The sequence below is a fragment of the Harpia harpyja genome, chromosome 21, assembly GCF_026419915.1.
Source record: "Harpia harpyja isolate bHarHar1 chromosome 21, bHarHar1 primary haplotype, whole genome shotgun sequence".
Lineage (NCBI taxonomy): Eukaryota > Metazoa > Chordata > Aves > Accipitriformes > Accipitridae > Harpia > Harpia harpyja.
The window spans coordinates 5,832,841-5,852,646 of record NC_068960.1 but is presented as its reverse complement, the minus strand read 5'-3'; the positions used below and the strand labels follow the sequence as shown (position 1 = coordinate 5,852,646).

At 46.3% G+C, this 19,806-nt stretch overlaps 1 protein-coding gene across 1 annotated transcript; it reads left to right on the top strand.

The window, feature by feature from the left end:
• The first annotated feature begins 2,299 nt into the window (after window positions 1-2,299).
• LOC128134997 (kinesin-like protein KIF19) lies at window positions 2,300-19,232 on the top strand. Its single transcript, XM_052773409.1, has 13 exons — window positions 2,300-2,348; window positions 5,017-5,087; window positions 7,354-7,464; window positions 8,318-8,405; window positions 12,105-12,241; window positions 12,405-12,530; window positions 13,149-13,343; window positions 14,102-14,270; window positions 15,027-15,148; window positions 15,847-15,997; window positions 16,977-17,151; window positions 18,205-18,382; window positions 18,971-19,232. The coding sequence occupies exons 1-12, from the start codon at window positions 2,300-2,302 to the stop codon at window positions 18,212-18,214; spliced, it is 1,404 nt and encodes a 467-aa protein (XP_052629369.1). The 3' UTR covers window positions 18,215-18,382; window positions 18,971-19,232.
• Window positions 19,233-19,806: the final 574 nt, after the last annotated feature.

The following is a 19,806-nucleotide window of genomic DNA, read 5'->3' as shown; positions in this document are numbered from 1 at the left end:
TATGGCTCATTAATCTGACAAGTTGACCTGTTCACTATAGTGGAGTGACTAGAAAATGAGTGGATTTCTTAAACCATTTGCAAACTGATACTAGCCTCAGGAATTACTGGATTCGTCTAAGTCTTATTAGTGAATGTTGCAAACTTTCAGAGAAGTGCTCTGTATACACATGCCTTATGTTTCCTGTTCCAGTACCTAGTTTCATTTCTAAAGCCCTCTGTGCTCAAAGGGGAAAAGTGTACTTAAAGCTGGTGGAGTTACTTCTCTGTATTTGTATTAATGAGTAGAAATTTTTCTGGATATTGTCAGAGCAGTGAGAGAAATTGGCCTGCTGCTTGCCCTTTGAGGGGCAGAGGAGAATGAGGATGTTCATGACTCCTCTCCTGGACTGGCCAATGAAATTGCTAATGTGAGCGCTCTTGACTCTTTTTAAACCCTGAACTCGCTTACAGTGTCTGACAGATTTGAAGTGGAAAGCAGAAAGTACCCTTTGGGCAAAGGGTAGCCCCACTCAGCTGGAGGCAGCCAAGGGCCAGTAATGTTTTTAGCACTTGCTTTTCTTTGTCCTTAGGTGAACTTGCTGTGATAGAAAATGCACAAACCCCTCAGTTAACTCCAATGTTCTCTTTACCAGGAAGACTCTTCAAAATGGTTGTTCTGTAATCACTCTTGAACCAGTGGGTGGGTTTTTTTTTTCCAGAAGTCTGTATTAGTTTCCAGTTTTCTGCATTTGTTCATTCATAATCCATATATACAGATATATAGATGATAGTTTTGTCCACAATATTTACCAAGCTCATCTCTCAACTGGACTGAAAAAAAAATACTTACTTTCTGGCAAAACAATGCAGAAGAACTTCTAGCACATCAAAGTTCTCCAGTGATGGCTTGGACTTGTATAGCAGGAATCATTTTATTTACCCTTTAGTTGCAAAGAGCTGACTTCTCAACCATTTTCTAAGTTATAAATTGAGTTGGAAGGGGTTTTTTTCCCCTGTCACCATGCAATGCAGTTTTAATAGGCTACTGTATTTTATTCCTGGCCATTTTCAAAGTAAAGTAATGCCAATGTTAAATGAATCGAGTTCTCTCTAAGATGCTTCTCTGAAGTGTGGATCATCAGTGAGGGGGGGAAAAAACAACCCACCCAAACCTTGATGCTCCTTGTAGGAGCTTGGTAAGCTGACAAGTTGTTGTCCTGACCAGCAGTTAAGGCCTCTTCTCATCTGTTACGCTGGCATTTCTGACAGTGCTCCTTTCAATTACTGTGTCTTTTCTGTAGTGTTTCTTGCTTCAAATGCTTTTTGCAAATTATGTGCTCCTGAAATTGCTTTATGGGTATGTATTTGGTAAACTAGTCTATTTGGCATATCTCGGAGTAACAGGAATTGTAGTAGGGAGGAAGGGTCTTGTTGGATTGAATCCATGTTGGTGTGTATCTTCAAGTACTCTATGCCACTGGTTTTCAGCCAGTGGCCCTTAGGGGCTTCTGAAGGATGGTCAAAATAGAAGAGGTTTGTAGGTACTGTATAGAGATATGCATGGGTGGGGAAAAAAGCTTCCAACAGCAGTTGTATCTCCACTGAATGCCTTCAAGGGTCCAGAATTTGGGCAGCGGGGGGAGGGAGGGAAACAAACCTTAAGCATCAAGTAGGATAGTATCTCTCATTGTGTTAAAAGTATTGTCTTAATTTTGCTATTTAAGAACAGTCATTAAAAATACTTAACTGGAACAATTCATATAGTCCTGGGCTAGTCTTCACTTCAGTCTTTATTCTGAATTTGTAATAAATAAACATTCTCATGACCTTTTAACCATCTGCAGTCCTTAATGCAAACTTCATAGAGCAAGTTTTGTTCACTTGCTATACTAAGTTTTAACTTCTTAAATTCTAGTATTTTTTAATAAAGCTTTACTGTAACTTTTATGAGCTTTGAATCATTTACTGTCAATAAACAATGAAGACAAAAGGTGATCTTGTTGTGGTTTTTGTTTTAATAGGTTGTTGTAATGAATGGACTGACACTAAAAATGCTGAAGTATTGTCTTCCTGAATGTAGGAGTCATGAAATGCCACTATGCCTGAAGTGACAATACAATGGAAGTTTTCACTTAGCTCAGGGAGGTAGCAAACTGTTTCCTGACTGTCTCGATGGCTCTCATAAGTTCTTGTGCAAGACTGGATGGGCCAGGGTGCTTCTTGCTCAGCTTTTGGTGGAGCTGTGGGCCCCTGTACCTGCTTGTGCTGCATGTTTAATCCTAGGGAAAGGAGAAGTCTGGCATCCTAGAGGGCAGAAAATGAAGGCTGTGGCCTGCTCACCAAGGGTGTGTGCAGATGGATTTGAAGGTAAAGAACTAATTTGGGCTTGCAGGTGGGTCATTTTGCTTATCCTGACCCCTTTCACAGTGTCCTGTGCACAGTGCAGTGGTGGCACTGCTTCCTGCAGCCTGGAGTAGCAGGGAGCTGCTGCAGACCCTTCCTGCCCTGGGGCTCAGTATTTCGCAGCTGCCTCTCCTCCTGCTGTCCCTGCAGTCATCTCCCACCTGGGGGAGTGCAGGTGTTGCCTCTCTTCCTTCTGTGGGGAGATTGAATTGTTCAGAGGCAGCAGCAGCAACCTCCTGCCTGTGCAGTCTCTTCAAGGACTCCAACACCATGTGCGCTTCCCTGGGCAAATCACCCAGCCCTGAGCTGGCATCATCTTGCAGCTTGGCCATGAAGGAGCAGCAGCTTATGGTGAGTCCACTTGCTTAGGGGAGAACATGGGATGAGGAGGAGCAGCTGGGTTGTACCCGGCCCCAACATCCTTCCTGTCATGTTTGCCAGCTGTCTTCTAGTGTTCCTGGCCTCTGTGGCCCAACTGGAGGAAAATAACCAAGACTTGCTCTCTTTGTGCAAAGCTGTGTGTGATTTAAAGCAGAAGTTGGGGATAAGTATCCTGTAGAGGAGAAAAATGTGTAGTAGGGGAGGTGAGGTTGGATAACCTGGCAGGTGGTGGTGGTTAGTCCTTGAACAGTGATTTTCAGTGTGCCCATCTCTTTGGGATCTGTTTGAGTGACAGATTCCTAATAAGCAGCTAAAAGCAGCTGGGATTATAGTCCTGTCGGAGCCCTCGCTGTTGCTGCAGGACCTTGGCCTCTCTGTGTGGTGATCAGAGTAAGAGGAGTGCTTTGAAAATGTAATCCTTTCCCAAGTTTCAACCTTCAGCTCTGTGGCTCTCTGTTAAACTGAAGTGTTGCCCTCACATGGTGCTGAAACACAACAGACAGACACAGAAATCTCTGCTCGAAGTGGAATCACTTAAAATAAAGTCAATAATATCTAGAATACCTTGCATTCCTCTGTAATGCAAGAAAAAGCCTTAGTAGTTGGTGTGACCCGTCTCCACATGCTGCTTATTTGGGTTTGTTTTCTTACCCTCAGTGGCTAGAGCTACCAAATACGGTGATTAATCAGCCTATTCCAGAGGTTAAGGCTGTCCAAGAGAGGCTTGCACTATCCCCTACTCCTCCTGCAGGACTTGGGATTATGGTGTGCAAGATAGTATTTTCAAATGCTTTTAAGATTAATTCAGCCCATGGGAATGAGATGCTTGTAACAGTCACTCAGAAGTGTTCAGAGAGATGATGAAGCTAAGTTAATTGTTGTATTCTTGTGAATATTAAAAGCTATCCAGAGCCAAGGAGCTCACCTTGTACTCTGAGATATTCACAGTAAAGAGATGTTCCTTTGCTGTTGCTGGAACTACTCAAAAATGTCTGCTACAGTGCTCAAGACTGGGAGCTGTTTGAGAAACCCTTATTAAATTGACAGGTAGCTTGACTTGTTATTGTGGAAATAAATCTGGTTCCTATAGAAACTAGTTGCTTGTGATTGGTGGGGCCATAGAACAAGTCTGTTCAATAATTGCACACCTTCCTGATGAGGCATCATTTATGTGCATTATGCAGTGTTTTATCAGCTCTCCTGTCAGGAGCTGCTATGGGGATGCTGCTGTATTATATGAAAGGGAAAACAGCTATGGAAAGGTGAAAATAGAATTTTTCAAATCTCTGTTACTAGCTGAGACACCAAAGACGGCTTTTAGGTGGGATTTCAAATTGGTGGTCTTCTCTGGAGACCCTCCACTGGGTGCACAGGTTTGGGATCTGGGACTGTGCAACTCGCCCACAGCTGCAGTGAGTCAGCACCAGAGCAGGACCCCAGCTTCAGGGGGCCCAATTAATCCCACAACTGATCCATGACACCACACTTTCTCTATTGATTCACCTATAGATCAAACAGGTTGAAATAAACGTGCTCTTGTATGTTCTTAATACTGATGAGTACAGCCTGTGTGTTTGAAATCTTCGAGTCAAATTATCTTCTGTTTCAAAAATGGAGTAGTGTGTTTCTGACTGATTGGGTTGTGGCACAGGGCAGGGGCAGTTAATTGCTACTTTATAATCGCTCCAGTCCTGCGATGAATTCCAGCTTCTGAGGAACCCCACCGGCCCTGCACAGATCAGGGCCAACTTGCTCTGATCTGGTTGGACAGGCTCATAATGATTGCTACCTGGGATTAAAAGAAATGGGTACTTAGTGAAAGGCAATTCCCTTTCTTTGTCGTGGATAACTTTAATCAGTGTTTTGGGAACACCAGGGGAATCTGTAAGCATGCTCAAGCTCCGTGGCTGTTGGTACCGTGGTCCCAGATCTCTAAAGGTTCCCGCTGGCAGCAGCAATGACACGGCTGGCTTCATTCTGCCGCCTTCTCTGTCAATCAGTTGGAGTCTTGCTGTGTTAGAGACAGAAACGGGGTAAGAGGGAGGAAGAATTTGTAAAGATAAAAGTGCAAATCATGGGAAAATTAACTGGTTTAAACTTTATAAACTTCATTAAACTCTCCAAGCCCTAAGCTTAAGGTTTTAAGATCGATCAGCAGAAGAGATACAGCGAGAAGCTGTAGATGCTGCTGGTGCTTGCGCAGAGCCGAGCCCTGTTGCACGTAAGTCTGAGCGGCCTCGGCACACGTAAGCCACGTGTCCCGTCAACGAAGCAGAAGCGGAGGAGGGAGCTGCCCTCATTGCTCACAGAGTGGGCGAGCAGGTGAGCTGGGGGGGAATTGTGCCTGGGCCGCAGGAGAGCCCCCATGATGGGGACCGGGGAGTCTGCCGGGCACCACGCAGACCACCACGAGACTCTGGCTCTTCTGGTTCATGTGCTTTCAAATCCTGCAAAACTCCTGGCCTTGCTGTGACACAGCAGGGCTGCAGCTTCCTGTGCAAATGGCACTTCTTTTCTCTAGTTCTGCATCTTTCACTTCTTGCTCCTCTTTTTAAGAGGCAGGGATTGCAGGAGGTCCCCACTTACCTTTTCTATATTGCTATATCTATTTACGTATTTTTATTGTGCCCTTGTTCTTTCCTTCTTTTCCAATGTAAATCCCATTATTTTCTATCGTGCTTCAGCTGATCTTTCTCTGAACCCTTTCTGAATGCAGGCTAATTCTGTAATATATCTTGTCTCTTGTCTGCATGCAATAGTCAAATGATAGCAGCCCTCAGAAGCAAAGAAAGCATGAATCTCTTTCTTCTTTATAGATTATCTTACAAATGCAATTTTTGTTTAGCACTTTTCTGGTGAAACATCCTTTTTTTTTTTTCTTCTTTTTTTAAAGCAGCCGGTAACCTCATAAGGATATCAGATTTATTCTTACACAGCTTATTCAGACTTGCATCATCTGCCCTGAGATCTATTTTCTCTAATGGAAATCTGGGAAGCAAATGTGCATTACATTAGTCTGAGTAACTTCTGTCTATGAGAATGGGTTTCTCTTAATAATGCAAATAACTGTAATTATGAAAGCAAATTAATTGACTGGGCAGTTGAAGTACTTAAATTTCTTGCTGTGTATTTTGATTTACATCATGTTCCCTGCTATTTTTAGTCCCAGCCTAACTCGTTTAGAACTGCTTCTGTCTGCTTATTAATCCTAACTCAAAATTGATTCTGTTAGCGTCTTGTTACGTTTTAATGCTTTCATGCAATAGCAGAAGATTTATGCTTTTAGGATACTGCTAGTTAGACAAGGTGTTAGCCCCAGATTGGAAGACAAGGACTCTTTTGGATGCGTGGATACACAGTGAGCAAAACTTGGATGTTACAAGGACTGAGTAAAAGGGGCCTGAAAGTGTTACAGAAAAAATTTCTTCTAAAAGAAACATGCTGACCTCATTCTCCAAGCTCTCTTCTTGGCTGTCACACTTGCATGTGCATATGATTACATGTCAGCCCATCTTTCGCAGGCAAATACCGCCGCCGAGGATAAACCAGGAGTTCCCTTCGGAGTTTGTTCTTGTGTTGCTTCAGGTTTTAAGGCATGAGCTGGACCAGTAAAAACTAAAGAATTAAAAAAAAAAAGTCATTCTGGTAATTGCAAATTTTTCAGATCAAAACTAGAGATACTCGTTAGAGACTTGGAATTTAGCAGGAAATGCAAAAGAAAAAAAAAAAAACAAATTCTTGACATTTCCTGAATGCCCATGGGCACTTGTCCTAGATACTTGTCTCTCTGCCATGCCTGCCACACCAATGTAGTTAGTCTGGAGGTCAAGTGGTGGTTGATCTATGCTCTAATTGCTTATCTAATGATCTGTTTACCTGAGAGAGAGTGAAAACTGCTCTGGAGTAGGAGGCACAGGGTTCTCTGTCCCTTCCCTTGAGGCTTGAGCGTCTCCTTATGAGTCGTTTCAGTGGAGGAGAAAGAATACCATTCTCCACAGTAATTATATACTGTGATAATTATGTACTAAAACAGATCCTAAGGGACTGAAAAGAAACAGAACCAGTTCTGTAACCTGCTGCAACTCCTCTCCCACCTTTGTTTTTTTCCTTAATAAAAGCCAGAAATGGAATTAAATTTCTGTCCTTGAGCAATGAAGATATTTCTATTAGTCCTTCTGCAGGAAAGGCTTTGGAAGATGACTTTGGGCACTTTTGCTCCCAAGGAACTTAACTGTTTCCTTTCACAGCTCCTCTGTTTGAACCTCTGTTAAGAGGTCCTGTCATCCTGCTTGCATGGGGGCTGGTTGGGTGCAACCACTGCTATTACCCAATGCCAGCAACTGTTTTACTGCACAATGGACCTTCAAAGCATTTTGCAGCAGCTGCTAGTTCTCCAAATTACAGAAGTTGCGAAACAAACTTTGTTGGCCTCAGCATTGTGCATATAAGTGTGTCTTCCACACAAAGCTGTAGTACAACCTTCCTCTGGCAAAGAGATGTGATGGTGATAGTGCTGTAAGAAATCCCAAGAGGCTGTTAAACCAAACCCAGACGTAACGGTTGTTCTTCCGACTTTATCGTATAACAGAGGGTGGTCCTGGCAGATCCAAGCGAAGAGCCAGATGATATCTTGCGAGCTAACAGATCCCGAGAAAAAACATTTGTATTTGACATGGTTTTTGATCACAGAGCAACCCAGGTAACATCCTTCCCTTTTTTAAACCAAAAGGCTTAACGTTAGAATTGTTTTCCCTGCTTAGATGAACGTTTTTGGCAGGTGAGTAGAACTGCACATCCCAGAGGCCACATGTCACCCAGATAAAAGGCAACAGTGCTGAAGGTGAGAGGACTGTGAGGGTTTTCCTTTTGTCAGAAAAGCAGGGAGACATGTGCAGTATTCAGTCTGCCTCTCCCTCCCGCGTCGGGACTCCCCAGATGCAGCACACCTGAGCAAGATGAAAAGCTTTGTCTCCCGAGGTCTCTGGTGAACGAGATCGTTGTCACGTTGCTTGGCTCTATTGCTCACACACTTCTTTCCTGCGCCTCTTTTGTTCCACAGGCTCGTGAAGCGAGCTCTAGTGCCCTTACTGAGCTGTGTTTTGCAGCCAGACGTAAGGTGCGGTGTGAGGATTTCATGAGCAGCTGCATTTTGTGATCACCACAATGTGACTGCAGTCTTGCTTCTCACAAGCAATTCGGTTATCTGTGTTCTCTTCCACGCGAAACTTCAGCGTAGCACCCTTGAATGCTACCTAAGACATTTTTGGAGGCCAAAGCATTTTGTGTTCAGAGTCAAAGAAAATGATCATATTTAAGGCCATTTATTTTAGTAAGCTCCTGCATCTTGCCTGCCTTTAGAAAATTCAATAAACCTCTGTGCTTTTTCTGTTCATTTTGATGATGTGTCAAAATTCAAATGGCTCACAAATGGTTCCAAAGCCCAGGAAATTTGTAAAATATAGTAAGAAAATCATGGGGAATGCAATTACATATAGATTATTCGGACAGCTGTTGTGCCTGACCAAAAATTTATGCTTTTTTGACTGAATTAGGAGGAAGTATGTGTGTCCACAACCAAAAGCCTGATAGGAGGAGTCATTTCTGGCTACAATGCAACCATTTTTGCATATGGTCCAACAGGTAAAGTAGTCCCTGTAGCTGTACTGCTCCAGATGAATAAAATATAGCTGTACAAACAAGAAATGAACTATAATGCCAATTAATTGCTTACTGTGAGGACAAGACTGAAGCATTAAAACACCATTTTCATTGGGAAGTGTGGATATCCTTTAAATCCTAAAGTAACAGCAAAGCTGCCCTGTTTGAGAAGTCACTTGAGGTGGAATTCAGTAGAGACAAATCTTCCCATTAAAAAGGAGGAGGAGATGAGGGCATCTGTGCAATGCTGGAGACTTTTATCTCAGTCGGGAGTGAGTGAGCAGCTGCGTGGCGCTTAGTTGCTGTCTGGGGTTAAACCATGACAACGTGGAAGCTGGGCTTTGCTGCTCTTTTTTATATCTGACCCTTTCAAACCCCTTCCCTTTGACCGGGATGTAGTTTTTTCATCAATCCTCACAGTCAAAGGGAAGGGGTTTGAAAGGGCCGGTTGAATCTGGCACATCAACAACTGGTTACGGGACTGGTGCCACAGCCAGGGGTTCGGCTACTTACACCGTGGGACTTGCTTTGAGAAACCTGGTCTACTGGGGGCTGATGGGGTCCATCTGTCAGAAAAGGGGAAGAACATCTTTGGTCATAGGCTTACCAAGCTGGTGAAGAGGGCTTTAAACTAAAGTTGCCGGGGCAGGGGAACCTCAGTCCATCCCACTCCTACCGGTTTGATGCCAGTGCTAGCAACAGATGCCCAGAGCCTGGAGAGGGATCACAGGTTAGCAGGAGAGCACCTGAAGAGCAGCACAAAGGAATTCCAGCCTGTAAGTCTGCTTCACTGGGGGCCCAACTTAAATACCTCTATGCAAATGCACGTAGCACGGGGAATAAACAAGAAGAGTCAGACGCGTGTGCACGCCTGCAGGGCTATGATCTTACTGGCATTATGGAGATGTGGTGGGATAGCTCCTATGACTGCCTTTTGGATGTTGTTGGAATGGAAGGACACAGGCTCTTTAGGAAGGACAGGCAGGGGAGATGATGAGGGTGTGTTGCCCTCTATGTCAATGACCAGCTGGAGTGCATGGAGCTCTGCCTGGGGACGGATGAGGAGCTGACTGAGAGCTTATGGGTCAGGATTAAAGGGAGGGCAGAGACAGGTGACATTATAGTGGGGGTCTGCTACAGGCCACCCGACCAGGAAGACCGAGTGGATGAGACCCTCTATAGACAGATAGGAGCAGCCTCACGTTCATGAGCTGTGGTCCTCATGGGGGACTTCAACCACCCTGATATCTGTTGGAGGGACAACACAGCAGGGCATAAGCAATCCAGGAGGTTCCTAGAATGCACTGATGAAAATCTTCTCTGAGTAATACAGGAGCCAAGGAGGAGTGGTGCTATGCTGGACCTTGTTCTCGCCAACAAGGAGCGGCTGGTGGGGAATATGAAGCTCAAGGGCAGCCTTGGCTGCAGTGACCATGGAACAGTGGAGTTCAAGATCCTTAGGGCAGCGAGGAAGGCGCACAGCAAGCTCGCTACCTTGGACTTCAGGAGAGCAGACTTTGGCCTCTTCAGGGATCTGCTTGGTAGGGTACCATGGGATACAGCCCTGGAGGGGAGGGAAGAAGGGCCCAAGACAGCTGGTTAATTTTCAAGGGTCACCTCCTCCAAGCTCAGGAGCGATGCATCCCAGCAAAGAGGCAGTCAGGCAAAAACACCAGGAGACCTGCGTGGATGAACAAGGAGCTCCTGGACAAACTCAAACACAAAAAGGAAGCCTATAGAGGGTGGAAGCAAGGACAGGTAGCCTGGGAGGAATACAGAAATTGTCCGAGCAGCCAGCAATCAGGTTAGGAAAGCCAAAGCCCTGACAGAATTAAATCGGGCCAGGGAGGTCAAGGGCAACAAGAAAAGCTTCTATAGGTATGTCAGTGATGAAAGGAAGACTAGGGAAAATGTGGGCCCTCTCCAGAAAGAAACAGGAGACCTGGTTACCCGGGACATGGAGAAGGCTGAGGTACTCAATGACTTTTTTGCCTTGGTCTTCACCAGCAAGTGCTCCAGCCACACCACCCAAGTCGCAGAAGGCAAAGGCAGGGACTGGGAGAATGAAGAACCACCCTCTGTAGGAGAAGATCAGGTTCGAGACCATCTAAGGAACCTGAAGGTGCACAAGTCCATGGGACCTGATGAGATGCATCCATGGGTCAAGGGAACTGGTGGATGAAGTGGCTAAGCCACTATCTGTCATATTTGAGAAGTTGTGGCAGTCTGGGGAAGTTCCCACTGACTGTAAAAGGGGAAACCTAACCCCCATTTTTAAAAAGGGAAAAAAGGAAGACCTGGGGAACTACAGGCCAGTCAGTCTCACCTTTATGCCCGGCAAGATCATGGAGCAGATCCTCCTGGAAACTATGCTAGGGCACACGGAAAATAAGGAGGTGATTGGTGACAGCCAACATGGCCTCACTAAGGGAAAATCTTGCCTGACAAATTTGGTGGCCTTCTACGAAGGGGTTACAGTATTGGTGGATAAGGGAAGAGCAACAGCTGTCATCTACCTGGAGTTGTGCAAAGCATTTGACACTGTCCCACACGACATCCTTGTCTCTAAATTGGAGACGCATGGATTTGATGGATGGACCACTCGGTGGATAAAGAATTGACTGGATGGTCACACTCAGACTTGCAGTCAACGGCTCAATGTCCGAATGGAGACCAGTGATGAGTGGCCTTCCTCAGGGATCGGTATTGGGACCGGTGCTGTTTAACATCTTTGTCGGTGACAGGGACAGTGGGATTGAGGGCACCCTCAGCAAGTTTGCTGATGACACCAAGCTGTGTGGTACGGTCGACACGCCGGAGGGAAGGGATGCCATCCAGAGGGACCTTGATGGGCTTGAGAGCTGGGCCTGTGCGAACCTCATGAAGTTCAACAAGGCCAAGTGCAAGGTCCTGCACATGGGTCGGGGCAGTCCCAAGCACAAATACAGGCTGGGCAGAGAATGGATTGAGAGCAGCCCTGAGGAGAAGGACTTGGGGGTATTAGTGGATGAAAAACTGAATATGAGCCAGCAATGTGTGCTCGCAGCCCAGAAAGCCAACCGTATCCTGGGCTGCATCAAAAGCGGCGTGACCAGCAGGTCGAGGGAGGGGATTCTCCCCCTCTGCTCTGCTCTTGTGAGACCCCACCTGGAGTACTGCCTTCAGCTCTGGGGTCCCCAACTTAAGAAGGACATGGACTTGGTGGAGCGGGTCCAGAGGAGGGCCACAAAGATGATGAGGGGGCTGGAGAACCTCCCCTATGAGGACAGGCTGAGAGTTGGGGTTGTTCAGCCTGGAGAAGGGAAGGCTCCGGGGAGACCTTAGAGCAGCCTTCCAGTACCTAAAGGGGGCCTACAAGAAAGCCGGAGAGGGACTTTTTACAAGGGCATGTAGTGATAGGATGAGGGTTAATGGTTTTAAACTGAAAGAGGGTAGATTTAGATTAGATGTAAGGAAGAAGTTCTTTACTGTGAGGGTGGTGAGGCACTGGAACAGGTTTCCCAGAGAGGCTGTGGCTGCCCCATCCCTGGCAGTGTTCAAGGCCAGGTTGGATGGGGCTTTGAGCAACCTGGTCTGGTGGAAGGTGTCCCTGCCCAGGGCAGGGGGGTTGGAACTGGATGATCTTTAAGGTCCCTTCCAACCCAAACCATTCTATGATTCTATTCTATGATTCTTTAACAGGAGCAGGAAAAACCTACACGATGCTAGGGACAGACTGTGAACCGGGGATTTACATCCGCACTCTTGGTGACCTCTTTAAGGTCCTTGAAGCTGCCACTGAGGAGATGGATTACACAGTCTCCATGTCCTACCTGGAGGTGAAGTGTCTGTGTTGCCTGGGATCCAGCCTCTGTGGAGCAGGTGTAATGGGAAGTGGGGAGTCCAAGTCTGTGCATTGAAATGCAGGATCAACACAACCCTCTTTGCAGATCTAAGGACCCAATGCCAGTCTCACACCAACCCCTCATTTCTTACCCTCAGATCTATAAGGAAGTGATCCGTGACCTCCTGAACCCATCCTTGGGGTTCTTAGATGTGAGAGAGGATCCCAGAGGCAGCATCCATATATTAGGAATTACAGAAGTCTCCACTACAAATGCTCAGGAGGTACCTTGGGCTATGGCCCACAGTGAGGGGAAAGGGAGGGGGTTTATGCTTTCATGCATCACTGCTTTAAAATTTCTTGACACTTCCCTATTGCCTGTGCCTTACTCAGTAGCAAGGACCTTTTGTAGCAGGACCTTGGTGGAACTGGATTAATGTGACAAATTGTATGGAAAGGGCTGATCATGGAGCCATGTGAGTGGTAGAAATCAGGCTAAAATCCCCAGCTAACCTCCTGCTAGCTCTGCTTCCCCAGGGTGCATGCTGCTTTCCTGGAAGGATAAGAATGCTTTGATTTGTGTACACATGTCAACAAACCATTTGGAGAGGGAGAAGAAATAACGAAACCCCCTTGAGCCAAAGTGATGTGTACTTCTATATGTGCCCTGGAGATGAGATAAACAGGCCTCCCAGGAAAACAGCCCCAAACCCAACAAACCCGCAATTCCAAGGTCACAAGGAAAGGGGGAGTTCTGGGGAAAATCAACAGCAAAACCGCTGCTAGCATGAGCAGGACCAGAGTTCGCCTGTGCCCTGGGTGAGGGGTCCAGTCTGCAGGGAACACCATGCTATGGCTTATGCAGAGCTGTACATCTCTGCGTGCTTTCCTGCATCGTTTAGATCACACAATTGTTAATGAAAGGAAACCAGCAACGCGCCCAGGAACCCACCGCTGCCAACAAGATGTCCTCCCGCTCGCATGCAGTGCTGCAGGTGACGGTGACGCAGAAAAGCCGAAGGCAGGCGATCGGTGAGGCAGTGCGAATTGGAAAGCTTTTCATGGTCGACTTGGCGGCGTCGGAGAGAGCAGCCCAGGTATGGCGGGAGCTTGGCAGCTTTTGGTGAGACCGGGCTGGATTCCCTGGCCTGCCACGCAGGGTCTGCATGCCTGTCCTCATCCCTGGGGAAACCAGCGCTTGGGTAGTTAGTACCCAAGACAGCCTGAAAATAAAGTTTGATGATATTGGTAATATCTTTTATTAGACCAACTAGTATAATTGGAAAAAAGTAAACCAGCTTTTGGGTGCAGCCTTTTTGTCAGGTCTGAAAAAGCAGCAGTGAATTTCATGTCTAAAGAGAAGCTGAGATCTGTTAGGCAGGGATCACTTGCGCTGTCAGAGAGAAAGCTGGTATCAGTGGAATAGAGGGATGCTGGTGGGTGGAAAATAAGGCAGCTGGCTCCTATGGGAAGGAGGAAACGCTGGAATTCAGGGAGGTGATTTGAGGGAGAGAGATTTTACATACTCAGTATTTCTACTGAGACCAGGAATTCTGCAGCGATGTAGTTATGCATCTTAATTTCTGAAATAATCTTTAGAAGATAATAGCTATCTTTTAAGAACCAAAAGGTCAGAGCTGGGTCATCTTTTCCAAGAAATGTACTCCTACCAGCACCTCTGTGCCTCAGAGTGGGGTTTAACCCTGCACTCTCAGGTTGATTTTGCAGGAGGCATTGTTTGGACATGCAAACCCTGACCCCAGTGATGCCTCACATCTTCCCCAGGCACAGAATCACCATTCTGAAGCATGTGCTTTGTCCGTCTGTCCCCCGTCCCTCCCTGCCCTCCCAACAGACTCAGAACCAGGACAAGAGGATGAAGGAAGGAGCCCACATCAACCGCTCGCTGCTGGCTCTGGGCAACTGCATCAACGCTTTAAGTGAGAAGGGAGGGAGCCGGGCCCAGTTTGTCAATTTTCAAGACAGTAAACTCACACGTCTGCTGAAGGTACTGTACGCTGCAGGTCAGCAAGGAGCTTGGCGTGTCTGTTGTTGGTATCGCTGTTCAAACCAGACAGGGCTTGAGAGCCGATTCTTGAATATCTCTGTTCATTGTCTTTATCCAGCTTGGAATGCTCCTCCAGGATCTTGTATGAGCTTTGCAATGCAATGTAATCAGGGTTTGACTCAGATAGTGCTCTCTCTATAATAAACATGTTGTCTTGTCATTGCACTGTTAAGGAAGGACCTCCTACAGGGTTAATGAAATCCTGTAGATTTGGGTTGTATGTCTCTAAGCTCACAGGTGACCAGTGGTTTTTTTAATTAACCTACTGCCTTTAAATGTTTCATCCCTTCCATAAGATTTGGCTGAAATTGGCCAATAAATCTGAATATTGTTGGGGCAGGAGGAAGAAAGACTGAGAGTGACTACGTGCTGTCATAAGTTGTCTCTCCCTTAGGAAATCAGGTTGCGGACACGGTCGTTGCTACACTGGTTATTTTATGGACACTTTACAACATCGTTTATGAACCTCACCTCAAGCCTTGGTTCTGAGCTACCACTGCTGCTGCATGACAGATTAATTACTTATTGATTTTGCTGTTGATGGAGAGAGGGCCTAATAAATGGTCTTTTACCAGCACTTCCTTCACTCCTTATTGGGATTCTCCACCAGAATCTCAATGAACCACAAGGGTACCCAGCCACAGTGGTTACCACTGAGCAGCAAGCCCCTGTCGTGTCCATACTAACCACATCAACGTTGCATCCCTCTAAGACTCATTAGGAGGCAACAGCAGGACTGTTATGATTGCACATATCAGCCCAGCCAGTACCTCCTTTGAAGAATCTCGAATGACCTTGATCTATGCCTGTCGAGCAAAAAACATCAAGACACAGGTAAAGGAGCAAACAACTCACAAGGAGGCGGGGGTTAGAGATTAAAAGCTTGCAAAGCGGAAATATAAGATGTAGTGGATGAAGGGAGAACAAAATTCAGGAGGAGGCAGTGCAGGATGGTATAGAGGCTCACTGTGAGTGATAGAAGAGAAGAAAAGCAGATGAAGGGAACAGTGGAAAGCAAATTGTGTGGGTCGTGGATGAGAAGAGGAATATGAGGGTCAAAACAAGGGAGCAGAATAATGGAAAGGCAGAGGATGATATGCCTGGTATTGACCTGGGTGCAGAACATAAGGAATGATGGCCAGAAGATGGCTGTTGGGAGGACAACGTATGGGAAATGTCCCAGTGGGGATGCTGGGCCTGGAAGAGGAACTAAGGGGCTGCAGAAAGGAGGAATAAAACGGAGAGTCTTGTGGGGTGAAGGAAGATGAACAACGATCCTCAACAGGGTTTTCGCTCTTTATGTATCTCTGTGTTTTCCCTGTGGACACAGGGTCCCTGGCTTTTCTCTGTTACCTTTCGGGAATTTCCCAGAATTAGGGAAAACCACTAATTTACAGTTTCCCCACTCATGAGGGAAAATTCTTCCCCATGACAGGAGTCAGTGCCCCTCCAACTGAAAGCATAGCTTTGTTTACAGCCATTGTACCAATAATGGACCACAGGACAAATGCTCACGTATTCTGGCTCACCAGGTAAAATGTAACCTGCAGAATGCCTCCTACCACATCGACCAATACACCAGCATCATCACGGACCTCTGCAGGGAGATCGAGTGTCTGAAGGCAAGGGTCAAAAAAAAGAAGGAGAAAAGTGCAGTCAGCTCCGACCTCAGGGATCTGCAAGGTAGAGCCAGGAGCAAGAACTGTTCTGGGGTATCTGGAGGGAAGAGAGCGGGGAGAGGAGCTGTGTGGACAGGTTGTGGTAGAGCTTGGTGGGCCTCCATGCAGATGTAGCTGGGGGAAGCTGGTTCAGCAATGCTTGTAGAGAAGCAGAGCGGAGAACACAGTCTGATGGGCAGTGGAGGCAGGCAGGGGAGCTGAAGATGTTTTTCTGTGTGAGCCTGTCTCTGATGCACTGTGTGACCCTGGACAACATATTCAACCTTCTCAGCATCTTCCCCAACATTAAAATGTGTTAAATTTCACTAACTTGCCCTTGAAAAGAGCTTTGACATCAAGTGGTGGCATTTGCTGTGGGAAGTCCTGACTCTCATAGAGATGTGACTGAGTTTGTAGTCTGCATCATCACGGGCTCTGAGGCTGTGTCAGGACACCGAGCTCTGTTGTATGGTTCGTTGCACTTGATTAAAAAAAAAAAAAATAGGGAGGGGGCAGGGTGAAGCTTTTAAAACATTGATTGTTCTGCCTTGGGGATTGTTCCGCCCTGGGGATTGTTCCTTTTGTCAGTGAATCTGGCAAGGAATGAAAAAAAAAATAGTCAAGTTCTCTGACAGACAAGACATGAAGTATAATAGGTCTCTGCTACCACTACTCAAGGTCATTTCTAGGTAACAAGCACAGAAAACCTGTACTTTTTTCTTTTTTGTGGGTGGAATGAGGGAAGAGATGTCCCTGCAATGCAGTATCCTCTTAATACTCACAAAAGCAGTAGCAATGAGACCTATTTATTGCTAATAATACAATCATAAAGATATATCAGAATCCTTAAGCACATGATTAACTTCAAGAGACTGCAGAATGAAGCAGAGTCCTATAAACGAACACCTTTTAACACGCAGACAGAGTGGCTTGGTCCCAGAGTAGTTTTGTGGGGGCTTGGCAGTTTACCTGGCCTAACATCAGATCAGAAATGTCTTCTGCAGCAGAGAGGCATCAAGGCTCTGAGGCACACAGTGGCCAAGTAATGAACACCTTGCGGGCACAGCTGATGGGGGCTTTCAGGGAGCAAATGGAGATGCGTCACAGCCCAATGGAGCCGAAAAACACCAACATCGAGCTGCACATTGATACCTGCAGGCACCTCCTAACAATAACAGAGTGAGTAGCTCCTTAGCTTTGAGCACAACTTATATGTGGACCTCCAAACTCACCAGGAGAAATGCTAATATCCCATGGTCCCCCCAACAAAAATGACAAAGGGATGTTAAAGAGAGTATTTAATTGTTCAAGCAGAAAGATCAAGTGTAGGTTTGAGATTTACATATGAAACGAGGAAAAACTTGGGAGGGTGGTGGTCTACAAAAGGTACCCAGGGATTTAACGTAGATCAAGTCCATGCAACTCTGAGCCTTAGATTAAGGTGCTATATTTGCAACGGGTGATTTCTGCTATTGAGAAACACATCCCTAATCCCTCCTGGTGCTTGTAAGGAGGCTGCAGCCTGCACACAGTGCTGCACTGCAGTGCAATTGCCTGATGTAGCTCTGTAAGGCAACCAGCTAACTCTATCATAAAGTGTAAGCTCAAGACTAAAAGTATAACTGGTAGATACCTCACCTCTATTTGCACCTTACTCTGGACTTGCATTTTAATGGAAAAACTGGATGGCAGTGCAGATTGGGGTTGTCAGTCCTTCCATGTTCCAGTCACCCTGTGTTTGTGAAGTGTTTTCCATCCAGATGCGCTGCATCTGGGCATAATTTCATGTCAGAGAAAGCAGCATCATCCCTTTCTTCTGGATAAGCTATAAGCAGGTGTCAGTTCCCTCTCATTATCGCTAGTCACCCACTTAATGCCTCTGTAAATTTTATAGTCCCTTAGGATTTGGGTCATTTGTAGTTAAAACAGTCTTCAGGACATTAAAGGTCTTCAACAAGTATCTGTGAATTGGTAACAACTTGCTATGAGAATGGGGAAAAGCACTGTTCTTGCCATGGAAAGATCACATAGGAGGCCTGTCTTATAAATTTCCAAGGGGGAGGAAGCTAATTGCGCTCTCACGCACGGTTTACCCAGCTCCAGAGCAGCCTGGACTAATTAGCTCCGCTGCTGCCATGAAAGAAGTTGGACAGATACAACGAAGGACTATGCGTGCATGATTAGAGTTATGTCACCAGGCCCCAGAAGTTCCTTTCTTTTTTTTGCTGGCAGCTGCGAATGAGAGAAGGCTCAGGGTGCATCCAAGTATGACAAGCCAGCAACGGAGGAGAAAGATGAAAACACAGAGGAGAAAGACAGGGAAGCAGATATCATAGATTCACCTGAACCTCATGAAGTTACAGTAGCAAGAGAAGAGATCAATCTGCTGCTGGCAGAACAGCACAAGACGGTGAGGAGGGGAAGGTGCCCTTATGGTCGCAAGTCTGACCTCTGCCCGGTGGGTGCTGGGGGGCAGGACGGCAGCAGCGTAACTCAGGTTCTTGTGGTTTGGGCTAGCACTGCAAAAGCGGTGTGGCACCTGTATTGCAGCTGGACTCCTAAATACTTTGGGCTGCTGAAGGAAGCAGCATGGGAACACTGATGTTTGTATCCTGCCTCTGTCCCTGTGCTTTTTAGGATGAGGGAAAAGCACCCACTGGGCTTGTGCACCCATAAGTGAGCTAATTCTTCCCATTTCCCCTTTCAGGGACATTTTGAGGGTTTGTCACTCACTGGTTCTTCAGTGTTTTGGTAATCACTTTTGGTGGGTTTTTTTGGTAGCTAACATTAACGTTTGTGAGTTCCTCTAGGCAAAGGCAGTGCATCTGGATATATCTGCCATGACTAAAACATGGTGGCTGCTAGTAGAATAAGCAAAATACTTTTTGTAGATGTTACTTTAATCTCAGCATGAAGGACACAGCAGAGGATTGCTCAGATGCTTTTGTTATCCCAAGAAGCTAAGCTGCCTTGACAAACCCCTATCTATCTTTTTCAGACAGAGCTGGAGCAGCAGTTAGCAAATGCCGAGGAAAAAGCTTCCCAAACAGAGATTTTCCCCAGACAAATCACCAGTGAAGATCAGCAGGAGGTACTAAGGCTCGTCTGCAGAGCCCATGAGCTTGAGCTTGGCAACACAGAGCTGCAGGCAAATACACTGTACAAGGAGAATCTATTGTGCCGTAAGGATTTTGTGATCCAGCAACTGCAGCAGCACATGCTACTCTGCAAAGAAATTATTCAGTGGCAGCAGATGCTGATAAAAGGTAAAGCAGCACCTTTGCTCCTGCTCTGTCATTACCTCCAAGCTTTGTTTTCTGATGGCAAATGGAGAACAATCCACCCAGAAAAACCTTGTCTTGGATGTCATGACACAACAGTTCTCAGCTATTTCTCTAGAACCCTTCCTCCCCATCTCTGCTCCAGCCCAGAACATTCCGGTCCCAGAGACACTGGCGAGGTTACACCACTTGCATCTCTCTGAGTTGGAGGAGAGGACGCTGAACCACCTGCCTCTTCTACATTCAGTGATGTCCAGCATGCTCAGGGTAAGGCAGAGCAGACCCTTGTGCTGGGGAATCCACGCTGTCCCATGATCTTGTGTCACGGCCATAGATTCACACACCCCCAAAGCCTGGTTGGGTCCTGGTGCCAGTCAGGAGCTGTACAGAGCTTTGTTTTATGAACTTGTTGTCTCTGGAGTTCCACTCTCCTTCCCTCCTTCCCTTTGACTCAGACAATTAATAAGGCTTTTAGCAACAGAAAAGGACCCGGGCAGTGCTGTGCATGAGTCAGCGTGTTCATCTTCCCAGTTGCTGTTGTGTCAGATTTGAG